The sequence below is a fragment of the Callospermophilus lateralis genome, chromosome 18 (genome assembly GCF_048772815.1).
Source record: "Callospermophilus lateralis isolate mCalLat2 chromosome 18, mCalLat2.hap1, whole genome shotgun sequence".
NCBI classification, from domain to species: Eukaryota; Metazoa; Chordata; class Mammalia; order Rodentia; family Sciuridae; genus Callospermophilus; species Callospermophilus lateralis.
In genome coordinates this window covers 19289470-19311195 of record NC_135322.1, presented here as the reverse complement: position 1 = coordinate 19311195, position 21726 = coordinate 19289470, and the positions used below count along the sequence as shown (strand labels likewise).

General features: G+C 54.8%; 1 protein-coding gene across 1 annotated transcript; it reads left to right on the top strand.

Moving 5' to 3' along the window:
- The first annotated feature begins 8003 nt into the window (after positions 1-8003).
- On the top strand, positions 8004-20443 carry Lrp3 (LDL receptor related protein 3). The gene is made up of 7 exons (XM_076838490.2): positions 8004-8490; positions 10224-10271; positions 16105-16243; positions 17499-17713; positions 18096-19212; positions 19427-19559; positions 19790-20443. The coding sequence occupies exons 1-7, from the start codon at positions 8418-8420 to the stop codon at positions 20375-20377; spliced, it is 2313 nt and encodes a 770-aa protein (XP_076694605.1). The 5' UTR covers positions 8004-8417; the 3' UTR covers positions 20378-20443.
- Positions 20444-21726: the final 1283 nt, after the last annotated feature.

Here is a 21726-nt window from a genome sequence, read left to right as displayed (position 1 = left end):
CACTTTGTTGAGGAGCAACTCTCAGTTTTAATGCTACTGTGCTTTGAATGCTCTAGACAAATTGCTAAATCTCCCTGGTGGAGGGGATGGGAGGGAGAGAGAGAGGAGAGGAAGAAACAGAGAGAGAGATGGAGGAAGACAGACAGAGATTTTTGGGCAACACAATCTATGTTTTGTTCCTGTCCTGCTTATATTTGTAATTATCTATTTATGGTTAGTGATCTGGCTTTGCATTAGAGATGATGATATGAAACTTTCTTTTGAAGTAGAAATACTTCAACAACAACAAAAAAGGTCAATTTAAATACAACTTTTAAATCCATAATAAAGATTTGCCGTCTGTGGTGAAGGGGCCCTAATAGGTCAATAGTACTACCCTAGCCTCAGTGTGTCCCCCCAGAGAGTCCCAGGGCTCTTAAAGGAATGGTGGTCTCATTCCCAGACACCTCAGGCTGGTTTCATCTCTCACAGGTGCTGAAAGTGAGCATAGCCTTCCCATCTCTGATCCCCCATGACCACAAAGGGGCAGCTCCAGCTGGGCACATTGGTGCACACCTGTAATCCCAGTGGCTCGGGAGGCTGAGACAGGAGGATCGCCAGTTCAAAGCCAGCCTCAGCAGTTTAGTGAGGCATTAAGCAACTCAGTGAGACCCTGTCTCTAAATAAAATGCAAAAAAGGGCTGGGGATGTGGCTCAGTGGCTAAGCACCCTTGGTTTCAATGCCTGAGACCAAAAAAAAAAAAAAAAAACTGCTCCTGGGAAATACGTAGGCTCTCCTAATCTACCCCTCCAGTCTTGGTTTCCCTGTTCTTCGCTTGTGTCTCTGGACTCAGGCTCTCTCAGGGTGTCACCTTTATTCCTGCAGCAGCAACAGGGTTAAAAAGACAAACCTTACCCATTACCCCATCCCGGGGGTTCTAATGGCTTTGCTCCATTAATAATTTAGTGAGGTGGACTGAACTGGATTGATTCTGCCCCAAATCAATACGCAAATGATTATCGTTTCAGGGCACTTTTGGATGCTTCAGCAAGGCAGAGGGGAGCTGTCTGATTGAACATTGGAACTGCACTCACTACTTAGAGTTACTGCAGACAGAGTTATGTAAACCAAGGCATGCCCCGGGTGCTGACATTTTTATGGCAATAAAAGCCCTGTTTTTGGAATGGTGCTTTTATGACATACTTAGTATGACTATTCCAGACCTATAATTTTAAAATTACTGCTGAATACTGAAGGTGAAATGATTTTACTGCTGATGGTCTATTAAATTTGTAGGAACCAGCAATGGCTTGCAGAGGAGCTATGGCTAGATGCACTTGGCTGTATGAGCACACTGCCAAGGATGTGACTGCAGATGCGGTAGGGCTGGGTGGGTGGACTGTGGCTGGCTGTGCCTGGGTATGTGCTATGTTTGGATATGAGATCTTTCCCCAAAGCTCCTGTAATATAATAATAATAATAATAATAATTTGGTATCAGGGATTGAATCCAGGGGTGCTTAGCCACTGAGCCATATCCCCAGCCCTTTTTATTTTTTATTTAGAGAGAGGGTCTTGCTGAGTTGCTTAGGGCCTCGCTAAATTGCTGAGGCTGGCTTTGAACTGGTGATCCTCCTGCCTCAACCTCCTGAGCTGCTGGGATTACAGGTGTGTGCCACTGTGCCCAGCTAAGCTCCTGTATTATTGCAGGAATGTTTCAGAGTGATTGGATTGTGAGAGCTACGTTAGTCCATCCTAGTCTGAATGGACTCACTGGGTGGTAACTGTAGGCAGGTGGGGCATGGCTGGAGAAGTTGGGTAATGGGTTATGTCCTGAAAGGTGCATTTTTCCATGGTCCCTCCACATCCTCTCTTTTTCTGCTTCCTGGCCACCATGAGCCGAGCAGTTCTCCTCTGGCAGGCCCTTCCTGCATGATATTCTGCCTCATCTTGGGCCCACAGCAATGGAGTCAGCACACTGTGAACTGAACCTCTGAAACGGGGAGCCAAAATAAACTTTTCCTCCTCTAAGTTGCTCTTGTCAGGTGTTTTGGTCACAGTGACGCAGAGCTGACTAACACAGTCCACCTGGCTAGATGGCCCCTGGCATAGGAGCTGTCTGGCTCATAGTAGGCCTCTGCATACTGAGCGGTTGGATAGACAGCTGAAGGCCTTGCCTGGGAGTAGTCTGTCCTCTGGGCTGACTTCAGGGCTCTGGAGGTCCCTGCTGCCCTGCCACCTGCCTCACCTTCCTGCATCACCTCCACCACGTGAGAGCAGGGCCCAGGTGAACCGGCTTCCCTGTAGCTCCTGTCTCTGGGGTGGCGGGCAGGCAGCCCCAGGACGTGCCCACACACAGCTCCCCCGCGGCCGCACGCCAAGCCAACGCCAGAGCCAGGCCAAGAGCAGCAGTCTTGGGGCCTGCCCACCACCCACGTCCTGCCCGGCCTTCTGGGCCTGCTCCCGGGGGCAGGACTCGGCTCCCATCCACACGGCAGCCCCCAGGAGGACAGGCCTCTCTCCCTGTGGGTCCCATCCTCAGGGATCTTTGCAAAGACCCATCCCCTCATGTTCCAGGCCCAGCCCCCAAAGCCTCCCAGGCCTTCAAGTCTGCTGCCCAGCCCCCTGCACCCTGCAAAGCCCTGACCACCTCCCCACCTCCATGCTTGTCACTCTGTCCCTCCCTTGGGCTCTGCTGGCTTCCTTCCGTCCTGTCCCTCGGGCAGCTGGCTCCTGCTGCTGGGACGTTGCACTGAGGCTCCCTCTGGGTCTTCACCTGGCTGGCCCTCTTCCTCGTCCAGGGTTCAGCTCTACTGCCACCTCCCAGGGAAGGCCCCCTGAAGTGGCCCCAGGTCACTGCCTGGTTCTGCCTCACTGCAAGTTCCCCTTGTTCGCGAGGCCTCACTTCTGTGGCTGTCACCTGTCTTCCTTGCTGGATTGTCAGCTGCGAGAGGGCGAGGACCATGCCTCTGTCATTCTCAGCGTGGAAGGGGCCTGTCTCTCAGGTAGTGGGCAGTCTACTTGTGTTTGTCGACCTGTGGTGAGCAGAGTCCTTTTCACCTGCTGGGCCCTTCTGCCATGACGTGATGCCTCACCTTGGACTCAGAGCAATTGAGTTTGGCTGACTAGGGACTGAGACCTCTGCAACTGTGAGCCCCAAATAGACTTTTCCTCCTCTAAATTGTTCTTGTCAGGAATTGGTGTCACAGCAATGAAAAGCTGACTAAAATAGTATTTTACACAGTGGAGTAGGCTCTCAGCTCTGAGCTTTCTTCTCCGCACTCTGGCAGACCAATGCTCTGGAAAGACAGAGGCCATAGAAAGCTACAACCAAACCCCAAGTTTATGAGCAAATGTTATAGCCATAAATTTTGCAACATATTTTTAGAATTTTAATTTAGTTTTAATTTTTATTGTGGTAAATTAAAAAAAATTTTTTTTTAGTTGTCAATAGACTTTATTTATTTTTATGTGGTCCTGGGGGTCAAACCCAGTGCCTCACACATGCTAGGCAAGCACTCTACCACTGAGCCACAACCCCAGCCCCTGTGGTAAACTTTTAAAGATTTTAAATCCTCCCCATCTCTTTCTTGGCACTGGGGATAGAAGCCAGAAACACTACCCCTGAGCTATATCCATAACCTTTTTAAAAAGGCCATTCTTGAATTCACTATCCTCTTGCCTTAGCCTCCTGAGCCGCTGGGATTATAAGCATGTGCCACAATGCCTGGCTTGGGGTTAACCATTTTTAAGTGCACAGTTGGGTGGTGTTAAGTAGATTCACATTTTTGTGCAACCATCTGTCTCAAAAACTATTTTCATTTTGCCAAAGTGATATTTTCTCCTCTTTCTAGCCCAGGTAGCCATCACTTCACTTCTTGTTTATATGAATTTGACTACTCTAGGAACCTCATTTAAGTGGAATTATATGGCATCTGTCATTTTGTGGCTGGCTTATTTTATTTATCATAATGTCCTAAAGGTGTCTCCATGTTGTGGCAGGCGTCAGAATTTCCTTTCTTTCCATGTTAATAGTCCATTGAATGCTTATAGCACATTTGGTTTATCCATTCATCAGTGAGCAGACACTTGGATTGCTTCCACCTTTTGTCTCTGGTGAGCATTGCAGATACAAACACGGGCATACAAGTATCTGTTAAGGTCCCTGCCTTTGATTCTTTTGGGTACATACCCAGAAGTAGAATTGCTGGTCACATGGTAATTCCATTTTTAATTATCTGAGGAACGGGCCATAGTGTCCTATAGAGTTCACTATTGACATTCCTACCAGCAAGAGTTCCAGTTTCTCCGCATCCTTGCCAACACTTATTATTAGCATATTTTCTCCCCAATAGTCATCCTAATGAATTCATAGTACTATCTCATTGTGGTTTTCATGTTTTATCCGATTAAACCTTAGCTTCGTTTCTCTAGAGCCATTTCCCATCATCTTGCCTCCCTTTTCTATCCTCGCACCTCCTCACTTCAAAATCATACAACATTATCTCCCATTTAGACATGTCATGTCACCTGTTTTCATGCTAATTTCTACCTGAATTGCTATGATTTAAAAATATCATTGGAGAGATAAGGAGAGTAGCTCAGTGGTAGAGCACTTGCCTAGCATGTGCAAGGGATAGTAGTAGTAGTAAATTAAAGAAAAAAAAAATCATTGGAGAAACATAGATTTTAATATACAAGAGCAAAAAACCATTTAGAAGACATTGTCTTTATAAGATTGGATCTTATAAAACATCCTAAGACAGTTTCTTCCCAAGAAGAAATGGCCAAAGAGATGCACACAGACCTTCTTCTCTTGCTGCTAGCTTGAGTGAGCAGCTGGTTCTGGGTGCCTGAAGTTCTCTCCAAGGGAGCCCTGGAGGCCTGGGGATTCATCACTATGTCCACATAGTGTGTGCTAGAGAGGCTGCTCCCAAGGCTAAGAACATTCCCCTGAACTATGTCTGCTTCTACCTCTTGGATGTCCTCCTGGTGGGACAGAGGAAGAGTAGAAATAGCTCTGGGAAGAGTGGAAAAGTTTTAGGGCCAGAACAAGTTGATGGTGGATAGAGGTTTGGACAGGTAGCAGGTAGAGCTGGTCACACAGGATTACACAGCTTAAGCTAAAAAACTCTGAGGTTTCTGGAACACTTTCTGCAGGGAGTGTGATCCAATGTGCATGGTAAAAATGTGGGAGATGAATTTGGAGGCAGTAGGTCACACTGAGCCTTCTGTAGAGCTTCAGGAGAGAGGAGATAGTGAGTGGAAGAAGGGGGGCTGGGCTCGGTGATGGAGAGATATGTGCAGATGTGAGATACACCACGTGCACCAGCAGGTCTTAGTGATGGACTGGACGTAGAGAGATTGCAGTAAAAGTTATTGAGTCAGTAAGTGATGTGGCCATGAAATGATTTGGGAACAATAAAGCAGGAGCAGATCACAGGAGTGAGAGGTATCTGGTCTGCAGCTCTGTTTGGAACAATGAAGGGGTTACCCTCCTGGGAAGACCTCTGATGAACCAGGAGGTTATAAGATCTCGTTTCATCTTCATTTGCAAAAGCCACTTCGACTTTTCACGCTTGAATAGATATTCTAGCGATTTGAAATCAAGGCAAATTGATCCAGCTCAGTATCTTCTTAATTAGAGTCCAATAAGCAGTTGGCTGAGAGGCTTGAGTTTGCATCTATGGGGGGCAAATGATGGAGGAGAAGACCCTCCTGTGACATTGGCTTTCTCTATGTCAGATAGGGTTCTGGATGTGTGACTGGTAAGTGAGCAACAGCAGTGGCCTTGTTGTCTGGGAAGGCAGTTAATGTGGGGTGCCTCTGTGTGCCTTCTCCTCTCTGCCTGCCCTCTTGCTCCTTACTTCTGGAGCAGATATTGAAGGCCTCCTGGGCCTATGGTCCACACCTCAGGAGATGCCCAGGAGTGTGATGCATAGGAGTAAAAACAGGGTTTTGCTTCCTCCTAACTAGGAAGCCCAGCTTCCTGCTGAGACTCTTGTCCTGTGTCTGAGCTCCTCCACTCCACTACAATTCCCTCACCTGCCCTAGCCATCCTGTTGTTTCAGATCTATTATTTACATCACTCCTTTCCCAGTAGCTGGAAGGTTTTGATGATGACTAGAAACCTCCTGGATATAACTCAAGCTGACATGGGACTTTTATTGCAAATAGGAGGGATCCAGGTGGCTGTAGTTAGAACAGAGGAACATGCAGCAGAGGCAGAGCTGTCAGGAACCATTCAAGAAGTGGTGAGAAGGTGATGAGGGAGAAGACCGGGCAAGGGCTACACAGAGGACCCCCAGCAAGTCCCTACCCTGTGAGACGGCCTCTAGATCACCTTAAGGCTACATGAGAAATGGGGTGTCAGATAACCAAGATCTCAGTATGTGCAAGGGCAAGGGTATACCAGGGAAACACTCACATGGGCACAAAATGTGCCATATTTTGAGTATTGAGTGCCATAAAACTCAATACTCAAAATAAATCAAATTTTAATGCAAATTTAGAAATCCAAACAACTGCAAAAAATATACATGATAAACACAATGAGGAATTGATATAATGACCAGTTGTTTTATGATCCTGCACAACTGTGCAATGGGGACAGTAGTTTCCTTTCAGCCCTAGGTTCCTAGATATTTTGGTCATTGCTTGCTGGGTGGTTTTGACAGTGGGCTGTGAACAGATTGGGGAACATGAAGCCTTATATACGGTCATGTTTTATGATTGTAGAGTTTTTATTAAACTTTTCTACTTGGTTCAACATATGAGATGATAACTTGACAAGTGTATATAGAGCTACATTTTCCTTTTGTCTCAGGCTTCAATGGGACTCCCTGTGGCATTGGTCTCTTGATTCCTTGTATATCTTGCAATATGGACATTGAAGTAGGCAGCATTCTCAAGCAGAGACAAAACTCTCTGCCAAGGGCCCTGTCTATGTCGAACCATTTTGTCACTTATAAATAAATTCCTGGTCATGGGTGGTTAGGGATCTAAGGAGGAAATTCTGAAAGCAAATTACATGCAGGCTAGTGCTTTATATTGCAAGTCAGAAATGTGTCTCATTTTTTGGTTTTTAAATCCTTTAGTACATCATCTAAGAAAAAGCCTGCTTTGGAAAAAAATCACCAACAGAATTAGAAGAGAGAACAAGACAGATAAACAAAAACTAAGGGTTTCCCCCAAAACATCTTCTTAAAAATGCGGGTGAGACCCGGGTGAAAATGAGTTAGTAAGATACTGCATCTACAACATTCACTAATCAACTATCCATTGGTCTCAACCTTCTCTCCAGAGTATCATGTGTGTGTGTGTGTGTGTGTGTGTGTGTGTGTGTGTGTGTGTGTTTTCTCTACTGGACTCAACTCCTTGGTTGAGAGCTGTCGGATGGCAACCCCAAGGCTGAAAAGCAGGCGACCTCTCCATTCCTCAGTGCCTGTGAGTTGACTGGGTGGCTCAGGGGTCCCTGAGAGGGGCTGGTCTCGTGGGCCTCTCAGGGTGCTCACCAATCTGCCCTCACAGGCTTTGCTTTTTATAGAGGAATCACCTTTGAGATGTGAGGGGGTGGGGCACTTGAGCGGTGGCAAACAAGCACCGAAGAGCACCAACAGGGACCGGAGGAAGGCAGGCTGGGCTCTGAGTCACCACGCACTGTCTCGCTTTCAGGACCCCTGCGCCGCTCTAGGCCGCTCTTTCTCTGCCACCCAGCGGCTCTCTCCCTCGCTCCCCAGCGCCGCCTACTTCAGCTCCGGCTCTGGGAGAGAAGAGTTGGTGGGCCTGGGAGACCGGGCGGTCCCTGACTGGGACGCGGGCGCATTGCCAGCCTTCGGCGCCTAGGCTGGAGGGCCAGAGGACGCGGGACCGGGCCAGGGCTGCGCGGCGGAGCTGTCCAGCATCCCGAGGCGGGGCGTGAGCCCCCGGCCCGCCCCAGCCGCCTCCGCCCGCCCTGTCAGCGCCACTGCGGCTCGGCGGGCGCGTCACGTGGCTGGCGCCGCGCGGCCTCCAGGCTCCGGGCTCGGGCAAGGGGCCCGGCGGGAGGACAGACAGACCCGCGGAGGCACCATCGGCGGCACCCGGCCGGGCGGGCTGGGCGCGGCGCGGGGCGGTCCGGGGGCGCCGGGGCCGGACAGGCAGTGCGCCGCGGGGCATGGGTGCTCCGGGGGCCCCGGGGCGCAGGCCGGCCTCGGCGCGGCACCCAGGGCTTGGGGGCAGCGGCGGGCAGGGGTCCTGCCTGGCGGCCGCCGCTGACCCCCTCCGGGGCCCGTGACGCCGCGGCCGATGTGGCCCCGCAAGCTGCGGGCCTGCATCGCCGCCGCACAAAGAGGCCGCCGGAGCCGCCGCCTACAGCCCGGCCGCAGCAGCAGCGCGAACCCCAGCCCGAGCCTGAGCCGGAGGGCAGGAGGCGGCGCCCGCGCGCGGCCGGCCCCGGCATGGAGAAGCGGGCGGCCGCGGGGCTGGAGGGGGCGCCGGGCGCCCGGGCGCAGCTCGCCGTCGTCTGCCTGGGTGAGTGGGCCGCGCAGGCCTGGAGGGTCCGGGTCCCCAACCTCGCAGCTCCACGCCCCCCTGGCTGGACCTCTGCGCCCGCCCAGCCGGCGCTGTCCCGGACCCGTGCTGGGGTGCCTCCTGCTCCCGAGCCCTCTCGGCCTGCTCGGGCCTTAGGCCTGGGAGGGCGGCTCCAGCGCGTAGTCCTGGCCCCTGCCCGGCTCCGAGTAGCACTCTGGCGCCGGCGGTGAGCGGCGCACAGGCGGCGGGCTGGTGCAGGAGACGGGTCCGCCAGGGTCTGGGGTTGGCAGCAGCAGCTCAGCCCCGCCGGCCGCCACCCAGCTTGGTGGCGATCTGGGCCTCCAGAGCTGCTGACAAAGGCCCCCTGAAGAAGGAACTGTTTCCTGCCTGGAGTTAAGGCGGGGGTGGGTGCTAGCCAAAAGGGGACTCAGGATGCGGGGCCGGGGGAGGATTCCAGAGAGAAGGCAGCTGTGCGAATGACTCATTTTCCCTTTGTGTCGTCTCAGCCCCAGCGGGTGGGTCTGTTCAGCACAGGATGGCGAGTTCCTGGATGGCCAGAGACCTGTCCAGGCCTGGCACCTGGGCCAGGGCTCCTTTCCTCCTCAAGAGTTTTTCTGTCCACTTTTTCACGACCCACGTTGCGCAGAGGGGAAGGAAGGAGTTAAATGCTCAACTCACATGGCTCCTTTATTTACCTCCATGAAGGAGGAGGGAGGCCCTTAGCAGAGCTGAGGGTCATTAAGGGACAGGGTGATGTCACTGATGAGGGCTCTTTAACCTGACCAGTTTGCTGAAACCACTGAAATGACAAAGTGGAGAACAACTCCATTGGTTTTTAAGCTGTATCCTCCTCTGTCCCCTACCAATCAGGGGACTGTGCCCCAGCTGTGTGAGCTGGTCTTAATAAGGGACATAACCTCCAGAATGTCCACCTCTCAATTTGGCTGTGGTCATGGGTTCTGGGTTCTGCATTGCTGTGTCCCCTGGTGAGCAGTTCCTTCCTGCTCAGATATGGGAAATGGCTCTGCCTGGCAGAGTCTGGGTATCCTGAAGTGGCCCAGGACAGGTGACCAGGTCTGCAATGACCCTCCAGAAATGCTCCCTGATTCACTGGCATCTTTGATGGGGGAGGGAAGCACTCTGAACCCCAGGAACTTAGGTCTGTCTTCCACTTTATCTGTGTTCTCTTCTGGGCCTGAGACCCCCTGATCGGAGCAGTACATAAAAGCAAAAGAACCTTATGGAGGTGGGTACTGGAGCGGGTGGCAGGATAATTCTTTATTTTCCCTCTCAAGGTCAGAGTGGCTCAGGGAAGAGGGTGGCTGTTCTAGATGAGTGTCCCTGTAAAATGGGTATAATTAGAACTTCTTCCCTTCCCTTTCTGGCTCCTGGGTAGGTCAGGTGGCTGAACCAGGTCTCTGTGATGGGTGGCCCCGAGAGGAAACCCCCTAAGTGATATGATGTGGTGTGACGGGACCAGACTAGCACGTTGCTCTCTCTGGCCATGGATGTGCCAGGTCTCTCTGGGGTCCTTGCCGCTATGCATCCCAGCAGGATTAGGGGTGGAGCAAAAGCCTCAAGCAGCACTCTGGGCCTTGCCCTCTGAAAGGGACCAGCCTTGGGTTTAGCTGTGATGTTCTATGTCCCTGCAAGGCCTGCCACTGGCCCAGAGCAGGTGCCTGGGACCCTGAGGGCCACTGTGCCCTTCTGACCCCTCTTTATGTCTCCCACAGTGAACCTCTTTCTCACGGGAAAGCTCAGCAGTGCAGTTCCTGCTCTAGGTAAGTAAGCTTGAACTTCCCTGAGCCTCAGTTTCCTCTTCTGTTAAATGGGTGAATAAAGGTCTACATCAAAATATGATCTTTAGGGTCCAACAAACCAATAAGGCAAGACACTCACATGGTGTCTGGCATGTGTGGCTTATTACTACTGGCAAACTACCAGCACCCTGTGCAACTGACAGATTGTGCCTCCTGTAGGCCGTGGGTTTCCTTAGGGCCCTGAGATGCTGACCTGTGTTAAAATAATGATTCAACTTACAGAAGTAGGACTGAGTGATGACACAGAGAAACCAAGACCACTGGTAGAATTTTTGACTCCTCACAAGAGATGGGGACATGCTGTACCACACAGGGCCAAGGGGAATTACTAAGTGTGGATAGGCAGGGGTAAGGGGAAAGGAGAGGCCAGACTCTTTGTTGAGGTTTCCATGGGAAAGTCAAGGCAGGCAGAGCAAACAGCTCAGGACAGGCCATTTTGAATAATCCTGGGGACATGGGCCGTAGGGTGGTCTCTAGCTCCTTGTCCTGGGTCCTAGAATACATCAGGGCTGGGGAAGTATGGGCTTGGTGTGTGAGAGGCAGATAGAGGGCAGGTAAGGGCCTAGTCTGGGATCACTGTACACAAAAGGTGGGCATTGGGCTGCTGACTTGTAGGAAAGAGATCGACTTTGGCCAGTAGTACACACAGGATGCGAGGAGCACATTGAAGGCTCCGTGCTGGCCTCCTGCCTGTCAGTGTGGGTTGGTCATCCAGTGGCCATCTTAGGGCTCTGGCCTGGTGCCTAGCATAGCAAAGACTGTCAGGAGCAGGTGGGGCAGCCAAGAACATCTATCCTCCATCGCTGAGGGGTTGCCAGGGATTGGTGAATGGATAAATCCAGGCCTTTGTGGCCCTCGCTTCCATTCAGAGAGTTCTGAGAAAGGACACTAGGGGAGCCTGTACTGTAATTGATACACCCTGGTAAACCTCACCATCTCTTACTCATTCCACCTATATACAGGCATCTTCAGCAAACCCTAAAATGCTATTCAAGTAAGCACAGGTATTTACATAAAAACATTGGGTTAAGGTAACTCAAAGTACTCAGGGAAGATGTGTGATGCCCAATCTGGGACCCTGGACTTGCTTTTTGTCTGCTGTGCTGCATGGTAGGGCAGGAGCTGTTTGAGGTTTCTAGTTCTGCTCAGGGACTGGCTGGCTACAAAAACCCATTGAGCCTGGCTCAGGTATTAGGAACTCTCAGGGGGAGGTACCCTTGCTGGCTACAGTCACAGGGATAGGAAGGTCAGGGCACAGAGGCTGGTTTGTCTGCCCGTCTCAAAGACTTGGCTTCTGCTTGCCTCCTAAGTTTCTCTGCACCTGAGCTCCACACTCTCTGCAGCCACGTGTCCACTGCTGACCTGGGCTGGCCCAGGGCCTGGCCTTGCTCAGCACTGACCAGCCTAGTCCTGCTTGATGTCCCAGCAGAGAGGACATCCCGGTCTCCTATCCCAATTTCCAGGAAAAGACTGGCTTAGCCAGAGTCAGGTGTTTATGGTCAGGGAAGAGTAGGAGAAAGGGATAAGAAGGTTTCACATCTCACAAACATGAGCCCCAGGCCGGTTCTTCTGCTAAGGTGGTGGGTAGGCATGTTGCTCCAAACATATCTGCCACATTCAGGGTTGGAAAAGTGATGCTCCACAGAGAAGGACCACTCATGGAGCTTGGGGTAGAAAGACACCTGTCTGGGTCTTCATGTTTGGTTATTCTTAGCTTGTAAGACCTTGGGCCCCAGGAGGGTCTACATTGCTCAACTCCAGGGGTTGCTGTTTGCACATCGATTCCCATGCATGGTGCCCTTGGTGTTGTGATTTGTACACACAGCTTGTGTGGTGGTAGGTGGTAGTGTGGGACCCTAGCTCTGATCCCTCCAGCATTATTACCAGCTTCTGACTGACCGAGGCTCCCCTTTCCAATAATGCTTCGCGACTCTGCTTCTGTAGAACTTTCTCTGCTGTTCCTATTGTGAAGGAGACCAGATCAGGAACCACTCCCCCAGCCCCTTCTCGGAACTGCCCTGGGCTCAGATAATCTCCAGGACCCAGCTAGGCTGCCAGGAACCTCACAGGTTTTTATCCCTCAGTCTCTGCTCTGCCCCTGGTGTGCCAGGGACTGACTGGATCAGAGGACCCACCTCCCACATCCCCCAGAACCCAGTGTGGCCCCAAGAGGTGAGCCTGGGCAGGGTTCATGCTGCCTGACACTCACCTGACGACTTCCCGGAGTGTCTGGGGTGGGTCTCCAAGCTCCCTGTCATCAGGTTACACCAGATGGGTTGTCAGAGTATCGATCTCACCTCTGGAAATCAGATCTGCAAATTGTGCTTCATCAGTTCTTGCTCATGTCCTCTCAGGAGTATTTGACGACTTTTGGGCTGGGAAAAAAGGACACTGTCCTTTAAAGTGCCCAGTCATCTCTTTCCCATTTACATGGGCATCGAGAGCAGAGGCAATCTTCTGCCAGAGTGAGGTCAGCTCAGACATTCCTCTCTGTGTGCCCCAAACACCCCTGCAGCCCTCTCCTGCATTAGTATCTCCCAAACTCATGGTTCTCCCACCTCTCTCTCCTCTGTCCACCCACCCTACGGACTCTCACCCAACCCTCACTTCCTGGAGAGTCCCCTGCCCCACTGATAGGCCCCCCATCACTTAGATCATCCCACTGAGACAAGCAACATACACTGATTCCATTTTACTGACAGACAAGCTAAGGCTCAGGGCAGAATGTTGTCTGTCTGCATGACGCTGGGACTGGATTCATGACCTTATCCCTGTCTGGCCCCGGGCCCTGGGGTGGTGCAGTGGGGTGCGATGAGGCTGCCTTTACAGAGACAGAGTTGGAGGACCCCCGTCTGAGCCGGGGGCATCCACCAGGCCCATGGCCAAGTGGCATCCAGTCAAGAGTCCCTGATGGAGCTCCAGTTCCTGGAAGACCCCAGCCTCCCTTCTGCTCCACACTCCGTCTGCACCAGGCTGGGCTGGTGGCTGCAGACACTCTCCCGCTGCCCGTGACCCCCTCTGGAGAAGAGCAGACAGTTAACAGAGGCCAATGCCCTTGATGCTCCTGATGTGGGGATTCCTGGGGAAGTGCCGGGGGTAGGGGGCTTTGGAGTTGAGGCCATCTGGGAGGACATGTCACCGGTATTTTGTGGAAAGCCAGAGCTTGGCAGGTACTAGTCCAGTCATCCGGACAGGCCTCCCAACCCTTGAGCGAATGGCCAGACACAGTGGGTAGCAGGGAGATGTATTCTGGCTATGGCAGTTGGGAAGAGACTGAAGTGGCGGGTGACGCTGGAGGGGCCTGGCTTTCCTTGGCCAGCGTGGATGAGACACCTGGCCTCTTATTGTCCTGACAAGACGAGTAGGTCTCTGTCTATCCCCTGTGGGGCTGGGGCAGCCCTGTCCTTGGAGCTGAGGGTAAAGATGGGCAAGGGCTGTTTCCTGCCCTTGCTGATCCAGAGGCCTGGTGCTCTGGTTTAATGTGCTTAGAGACTTGATATGGGAGCAAGCTGTGCCCTCAGCCTTGCTGGGCCCTCCATTCCCAGGAACCTCCTTTCTAGCACCTTCTGGAGAGAGAAACCTTCCTGGGCATCCCAGGTCAGCACTCAGGTCTCTGGGAGACCCATGTGACCAATGGCCTCACCCATCAACGGGAACTAGGCTGGGGCTGGGGGTACCTCATACTTTTGGCTAAGACCTGTTCCATTTGTTTAGTGCTTATCTTCTTGTCCTGGGGTGGTCACGTGGCTCCCATTTCCTGGAAAGGGAGGAATCTGAAGCACAGAAGGCTGTCTCCCAGGACCATGTGGAAGCACCAGGTCCAGAGGCACTGGCTTATAAACTTGCTGAGCTGGGACTGTTGAGGCTCTGATGGCCTTATGGTGGCCAAGCTTGCTTTAGGGCCAAGGGTGGCATTTCTGTTCTAGCCTTTTGATGCTCTTGTGAGCAGTCAGCGGGGGTGACCAGTTTGCGGTTACAATGTTGGATAATCTGGACCCCATGGTCATCACTGGTCTGGAGCAGAAGGAGCCTCAGCTCACAGCTTGTGCCTCAGCATGATGCTCAGTGGGTACATGGATTGACCACTCTGTGGTCCAGGGTGACTGGCCATGCGTGGCAGGCTCCTGGGGTCAGGGTGTTAGGCTAGAGCATCATAGCCCTTCCCTCTTGTGGAAGCCTGTCATCAACCCATGCTGGAGAGGAGAGGGAAATCCCTGCCCTGGTAGATGCTGGGAGGAGAGGTGGAGGATGGGGACTTCACTGGGGTAGCCTGGGAAGGGCGTCTCCGAGAAGGGACCTGGGACCTGACAGCTGAAGCTGAGCACGCATGAAATAGGAGAGTAGGGAAAAACCCTTCAGGGCTCTGCAGGAGCAAAATCTCTCCATGCGCAGGACCAAGGGGCTTGGGGTTAGGGGACCCATGAGGCAGATGGGGAGGGTGAATCTTGTGCTTGTCCCAAGAGCACGGAGTGTGGGGAGACCAGAAGGCTTTCCTTCTTACTGCAGCTGCCCCATTTGGAGTCCCAGAGAGTCTTGCTGAGGGGGTAGAGAGAACGTGGCTTCTGGGGCAAGAGTGGGAAGTTAAGGGAGGGGGGTCACTTGATCATCACTTGTTTCTCTGAGCCTCCGTTTCCTCCATCTATAAAATGGATCTTGCATTTGTCCCAGATTAGATCAGATAAACTGACATGGTGCAGGCTTGAGGGCACTGTGAGAAGGTGCGCCAAGTGTATAGGCCACTGCCTGGCCCTGGAACGCCTGGTATTCTGTACTGCCCCTGCGGTCTGCTGCCTTTAGGCTGGGTGTGCTCAGCTAGCAGGTGGAGGCTGCAGATAATGAATCAGTTAAAGGGAAGCCAGTAGTGTGGTGGGCTTCTCAGTCACACTGGCCAGTGTGCTGCTCTGTGTCGATCCTGGACATGGCATACGGTCGACACTCTATAAATGCTTGTTGGCTTAGGGCTGGCTGTGAGAGGCTGAGCTCATTAAAGGACCAGAGTGAGTCCTGACTCTGACATTCACTGGCTGTGTGGCCCTGGGCAAGTCATTTATCGTCTCTGAGCCTCTTTCCTTCTCTGGTTATGACCTCTACCTTCAGTGGCTTTCCATGTGTACTCAGGGTAAGACCCCAGCTCTGCATAAGGTGCACTCAGCCCCAGCCTGTGTTTCCAGCCACTCCTGGACATTGCTGCCTCCCTTAGGGCCTGTTTCATAATCATCACCAGGCCTCTGTATAAGTCCCTCTGCTTCCCTCCCCAGCCTGTGAGTTCCACAGGGCAGGGCTTTGGCCTGCCTTACTCAGCATGCCTATCACTTTTGTTTGGTACATAGTAGGTGCTCAGTGAATGTGAGCAAAGCCCCTCTTCTCCCAGGGCTGATCTGCATTTGGCAGGCCCCAGGAAGGGCAGGCAGGGGTCCCCAGTGAGATGGCTGGTAAGCCTAGCGGGCCCAGGGTGCAGAATTCTCTCTGAGCTGAGGCCCTGAGGCAATGGTGCTGCCCTTGAAGGTGCTGGTTGCCAGGGGGAGTTGGTGGCTCACTCTCAGCCCTTCCAGAGACCTGGGCTTTGACCTACAGCATGGGATGGGCGCTATGCTGCCCCAAGTCCAGGAGAACCCTCCTGGACCTCCCCCACCCTCACTACTTCTATGAAGTCTTGAGTTCATGGCCGGCCATGGCCTGGCTACCCTTAGCTGCACTTGATGGCACCATGGGAAAGACCTGCGCTCAAGCACACCCCCGACCCACTCTCCACCCAGACGTGGGGTGGGCACTTCTCAGCCTCCTCTCCTGACAGCTGCCTGCAGTGGGAAGCTGGAGCAGCACACAGAACGGCGCGGTGTCATCTACAGCCCGGCCTGGCCCCTCAACTACCCACCAGGCACCAACTGCAGCTGGTACATCCAAGGCGACCGTGGGGACATGATCACCATCAGGTAGGAGGGCCTTGAGGGTGTTGGGGGCAATCAGTGTGGGACTTTACATGCTGGGTGAGCATATGGACAGGTGTGTGAGTGTGCATATGCGTTTGTGGACTTGCACAAGCCCATTCCTGAGCAGGCATCAAGGACCTGTGTATGAGCCCATGCACACGCATGAGCCCATGTCTGTAGATGCAGGGAGCACATGCATGAGGTGTCTGAGACGACACGTGTGACAATGTGTGCGCCTATGTGAATGCACATGAGCATGTGAGTGTGCCCAGCTCCCTGGGCCTCTGTGACTGGGTGTTCCAAGCCAGGTCTCTTGTCCTGAGCCCTGGGAACTGGTGGGCCTGATCTGACTGCCTCTGACGTAGCAGAGCTACCCTCTGTCCTGCAGGGGTGGCTTGAGGCCAGGCTGGCACAGAGCCCAGAACACAGTTTTCCCAAGGGGCCTGCGGTGGTCTCAGCAGGGAAGGGAACCAGGCAGGAGCTGTGCCTTTGAGCTGCAGAGATATGCAGAAGGAAACGAGGGGGTGGGAACAGATAGCGGCACTGAGGAGCTGGAAGTCCTGGCTTGAGATGGTCATGGGGACATTTAGTTAGGGGGTTACTGTGGGTTCCATCTGCTGTTGTTCTCCTAAATGCCAAAGTCCAGACAACCCTGGCACCCCGCTGCCCAGGGCCCAGTTACTCCACAGCTCCCAAAGACAGGGATGTGAAGGCCTTGAACAGGGGCTATCTTGGTTTCTGTGCCTCAGTTTCCCTATGGCCACAGGCCATGGCTCCAGGGCCAAGGTTCCTCCCTGGGTGATTAGCTGTCACCCAGCTGCAGCACTGGCCCTGTGGGCACAGCCTTATCTTCAGTGCCTGTCTCTGGGAGTTTGTGCTGGGTCTGTTCCAGTTGACCAGGTCTGGGAGGGATGGGGGCCCTTCAGCCTCCACCCCTCAGGGGAAAGTGTCTAGGTGGCTCCTGACCCTCCCACTCTGGCCTTGGGCTGAGTTGCTGTGTGTGTGCTGATGGAGGAAGACAGGGAGCTGCAACCAAGTTGAGTGTGACCGACGCTGTCCACAGATGTCATGATTCTTTGGACCTCTAGGTGGGGACAGGACTAGGAGTGGAAGAGCAGGCAGTTTGGGAGACACAGGGCAGGGGTAGTGGGTGGGGCAGGCTGGCCATCGTCTCTGTGAGTTCTGGCCTGACCACTCTGCCAGTCCATGCCATCTCTGCCTGCCCCACCCATTTCTGTGGTTCTGTCTGTCCCTGTAGTTTCCGCAACTTTGATGTGGAGGAGTCCCATCAGTGCTCCCTGGACTGGCTCCTGTTGGGTCCAGCGGCCCCGCCTCGACAAGAGGCCTTCCGGCTCTGCGGCTCTGCTATCCCGCCCGCCTTCATCTCTGCCCGGGACCATGTCTGGATCTTCTTCCACTCAGACGCTTCTAGCTCTGGCCAAGCCCAGGGCTTCCGCCTCTCCTACATCAGAGGTGATGCCAACCAGAGATCAGGGTGGGGACAGCATGGAATGCTCAGTGTTTGGCTCCTGGGTTGGGGCAGTGCCCTCTATTCCTTGCAGGGTTCACTCTGACCAGCCCTGTCCATCTTAGGATGTGGGTGGGACTGTTAAGCTGCTGCACCAGAACCTCTCCAGGTCACTGACCCCACTTCATAGACTTGGCCCCTCAGCTGAAGGTCGGATCAGAGAATGAGCCCACTTAGGAATCCCAGAAATCTGCCCTTCAGTGGCCTGGCCCTTCCTGGTCCCAGCTGCAATGGGGGGTGCACCTTCCCACTCTTGGCCCCAAGCCCCCATGCTGGAGGGGGGTTCTGCTCTCCCCTAACTGCCTCCTGCTACCTCCTTGCCTACAGGGAAGTTGGGCCAGGTGTCCTGCCAGCCAGATGAGTTCCGCTGTGACAACGGCAAGTGCCTTCCGGGCCCGTGGCAGTGCAACACTGTGGATGAGTGTGGAGATGGCTCTGATGAGGGCAACTGCTCTGCCCCTGCCTCTGAGCCTCCAGGCAGCCTGTGCCCTGGGGGCACCTTTCCCTGCAGTGGGGCACGGTCCACGCGCTGCCTGCCTGTGGAGCGGCGTTGTGACGGCACGCAGGACTGCGGCGACGGTTCTGATGAGGCTGGCTGCCCCGACCTGGCATGCGGTCGGCGGCTGGGCAGCTTCTACGGCTCCTTCGCCTCCCCAGACCTGTTTGGTGCGGCCCGCGGGCCCTCGGACCTTCACTGCACGTGGCTGGTGGACACGCAGGACCCTCGGCGTGTGCTGCTGCAGCTGGAGCTGCGGCTGGGTTACGACGACTACGTGCAGGTGTACGAGGGCCTGGGCGAGCGCGGGGACCGCCTGCTGCAGACGCTGTCTTACCGCAGCAACCACCGGCCTGTGAGCCTGGAGGCCGCGCAGGGCCGCCTCACTGTGGCCTACCATGCCCGCGCCCGCAGCGCTGGCCATGGCTTCAATGCCACCTACCAGGTGAAGGGCTACTGCCTCCCATGGGAGCAGCCGTGCGGGAGCAGCAGCGAGGGGGATGACAGTGGCACTGGAGACCAGGGTTGCTTCTCAGAGCCGCAGCGCTGTGACGGCTGGTGGCACTGTGCCAGCGGCCGGGATGAGCAGGGCTGCCCTGCCTGCCCACCCGACCAATACCCCTGCGAGGGTGGCAGTGGCCTCTGCTATGCACCTGCTGACCGCTGCAACAACCAGAAAAGCTGCCCAGATGGCGCCGACGAGAAGAACTGCTTCTCCTGCCAGCCCGGCACCTTCCACTGCGGGACCAACCTGTGCATTTTTGAGACGTGGCGGTGTGATGGCCAGGAGGATTGCCAGGACGGCAGCGATGAGCACGGCTGCCTGGCCGCTGTGCCCCGCAAGGTCATCACCGCTGCCCTCATCGGCAGCCTGGTGTGTGGCCTGCTGCTCGTCATCGCCCTGGGCTGCGCCTTCAAGCTCTACTCACTGCGCACGCAGGAGTACAGGTGGGTGCCCCTCCGTGGCCGGGGCCCTTGGTTTCCCCGCTCTCTGTGCATGCAGCGGTGGGTTTGCCCACGGAGGCTCAGGCCTTCCCAGTGGGCACTGCTGGGTCTGGGCATCGCATTTTCCAGATGGAGGGGCAGAGTCCCTGAGTCCTGTTGGGGACCGCCAGGAAGTTGGCCAGCCCTGCCCTACTTCCCTTCTGTCCACTGCTTTCAGGGCCTTCGAGACCCAGATGACGCGCTTAGAGGCCGAGTTTGTGCGGCGGGAGGCGCCCCCATCCTATGGTCAGCTCATTGCACAGGGCCTCATCCCACCCGTGGAGGATTTCCCCGTCTACAGTGCATCCCAGGTGAGCCTCAGCAGGCGTGACCCAAGACCAGGGGGACAAAGGGCCAGGAAGGACAGCCTGTGGGACAGCCTGGTCCAAGGGTCAAAGAAGAGGGAGGTGAAACAGGGGCTAGGTGACCTAAGAGGACCCCAGCCAGGTAGAGGGGGTGCAAGTTGGTTTTGGGTTCCTTGGGGGTGTGCTGACCTCTGCCCCTAAGTGGCCACTCCCTTAGCTGCTGCCCCACCCTCTAGGCCTCGGTGCTACAGAACCTTCGCACAGCCATGCGGAGACAGATGCGCCGGCATGCCTCCCGCCGGGGCCCCTCCCGCCGCCGTCTGGGCCGCCTCTGGAACCGGCTTTTTCACCGGCCACGGGCACCTCGGGGCCAGATTCCACTGCTGACTGCTGCACGCACATCACAGACGGTGCTGGGCGACGGGCTCCTCCAGCCTGCACCCGGGGCCGCCCCGGATCCCCCAGCATCCCACACAGACACAGGCAGCCCCAGAGGAGCTGGGGATGGACCTCCCAGTGCCCCTGGCCATGCGCCAGAGGTGGGAACTTCAGTGTCACCCCCGCCCTCGGGCCTGCGAGACCCAGAGTATGGGCCTGTGAACAAGGACAGAAAGGCCTGTAGGGAACCTCTGGTGGATAGCCCGGCCCCTCCGGACACAATTCCTGAGCCCTGCTTGGCCCAGGACCCTTACCCCCAGGCTCCCACTGCCAGCAGCACCCCAGACCCCCACTCCCCAGAGCCACTGGAGGTCTGCAGGAGCTCCCCACCACCCTGCTCCCCAACACTGGAGGCCAGTGACGATGAGGCTCTGCTGGTCTGCTGATCCACAACACACGCTGGTGACCGCCATAGCCCCGCTTTGTAACCAGGGAATACACAGTCATTTCTACCCTGCCTCCGCGTCCTTTCTTGCAGAGCAAGAGGCCCACCAGCAGCCCCATCGGAGGGTCTGGGCCCTGAGCCAGCAGCCTGCATCAACTTGGGTGGGCATGGCAGAGGGGGGGTTGGGGGTTGGCTGGGGGAAAGAGGGTGGAGTGATGAGCCTATCTTTGGGGTCCCAGCACACATAAGCACCTTGGGGTCTCACTTCTACTGATTCCTCCACTCCAGTTCAAACCTGGGAATCCATTTCCAGAGAGTCAGGGAGGCCAGGGCAGGGCTCTCTGGGGTGTTTGGTGTGGCTTCTTGCTTCATTCCCCCCTATGGTGGCACCAGCTACTCCCAGAGCTGTGCCAGAAGCTATCGTAATAGGACTGAAAGGGGCCCTGGGGGGTATTGGGCTTCACCAGTGGTGAGGGCTCTGTCCACACTGAGCCCTCTTCCCATCCTTCCTAGCAGGGCCCCCAGAGGAGCTGGGCGAGGTGGTTCTGCTCCATGAAGCCATCATGGGCCTGGCCAGGCTGGTGCCCTTTGCCATTTGTGATCTGACCGAGGAGTCAGCCTCCAGGGGACTATGGCAGGGCTGGAAATGTTGGCATGAGGTTGAGGGCCATGAGACCTTTTGCAAGCCCTGAGGTTCCCAGGACATCCTGCTCTGTACTTTCTCAGGGGACAGAAGCTGAGGCACCAAGGGATAGTAGCCAAATCCATCCCATCCTGTCTCAGGGTCTCAGTTTCCCCACCTGTAGACCAGGGTGAGGCTGTGTGCACTCAAGTCATGACATTCACTCTGTTGACTTATGAGAAGAAAGATGATCCTGGCCAGGAATCCCTGGGCTCCCCTGAGGTTGGCATGGAGTGACCCAGGGAAGGGGCAGATGGAGCAGCTTTCTCTCACTGTCCCTCTTGGGCAGGTTGGTTCTGGGCTTCACAGAGCCAGCCCTAGGTCAAGCGTCAAGACCCTCAGATACTAAGAGCCTCCTCAGTGGCATCTCCTCCAGGGTCTGCCATGGCATCTTCCCAACTAGCAATGTGCGTGCCCCCCATTGAGGTATGCCACCACCTGCTCCCATCAGGGTCCACCAGGGACTCCCCTGAGCACAAGCAAACAACCAGCCCTGTTTATTTGTAGGCCTTTTCAGAAAAAGCTAGCAGGGCAGTGCTAAGACAGGAAACCCCGTCCACCTTGTCTGGGCTTCCTTACGATAGGCCTCTAAGAGTCATATCTCTTCTTTCCAGAAAAAAAAAAAAAAAAGTTTTTGCAAAAACACCTCCTCAATAAACAACATGTAA

Coding starts and splice junctions, on each gene's coding strand:
- Lrp3 (XM_076838490.2), top strand. CDS start 8,418: ATGGAGAAGCGGGCGGCCGCGGGGCTGGAGGGGGCGCCGGGCGCCCGG. Junction 10,272..16,104: donor CAGTGCAGTTCCTGCTCTAG/GTAAGTAAGCTT, acceptor CTCTCCTGACAG/CTGCCTGCAGTGGGAAGCTG. Junction 16,244..17,498: donor GGGGACATGATCACCATCAG/GTAGGAGGGCCT, acceptor CTGTCCCTGTAG/TTTCCGCAACTTTGATGTGG.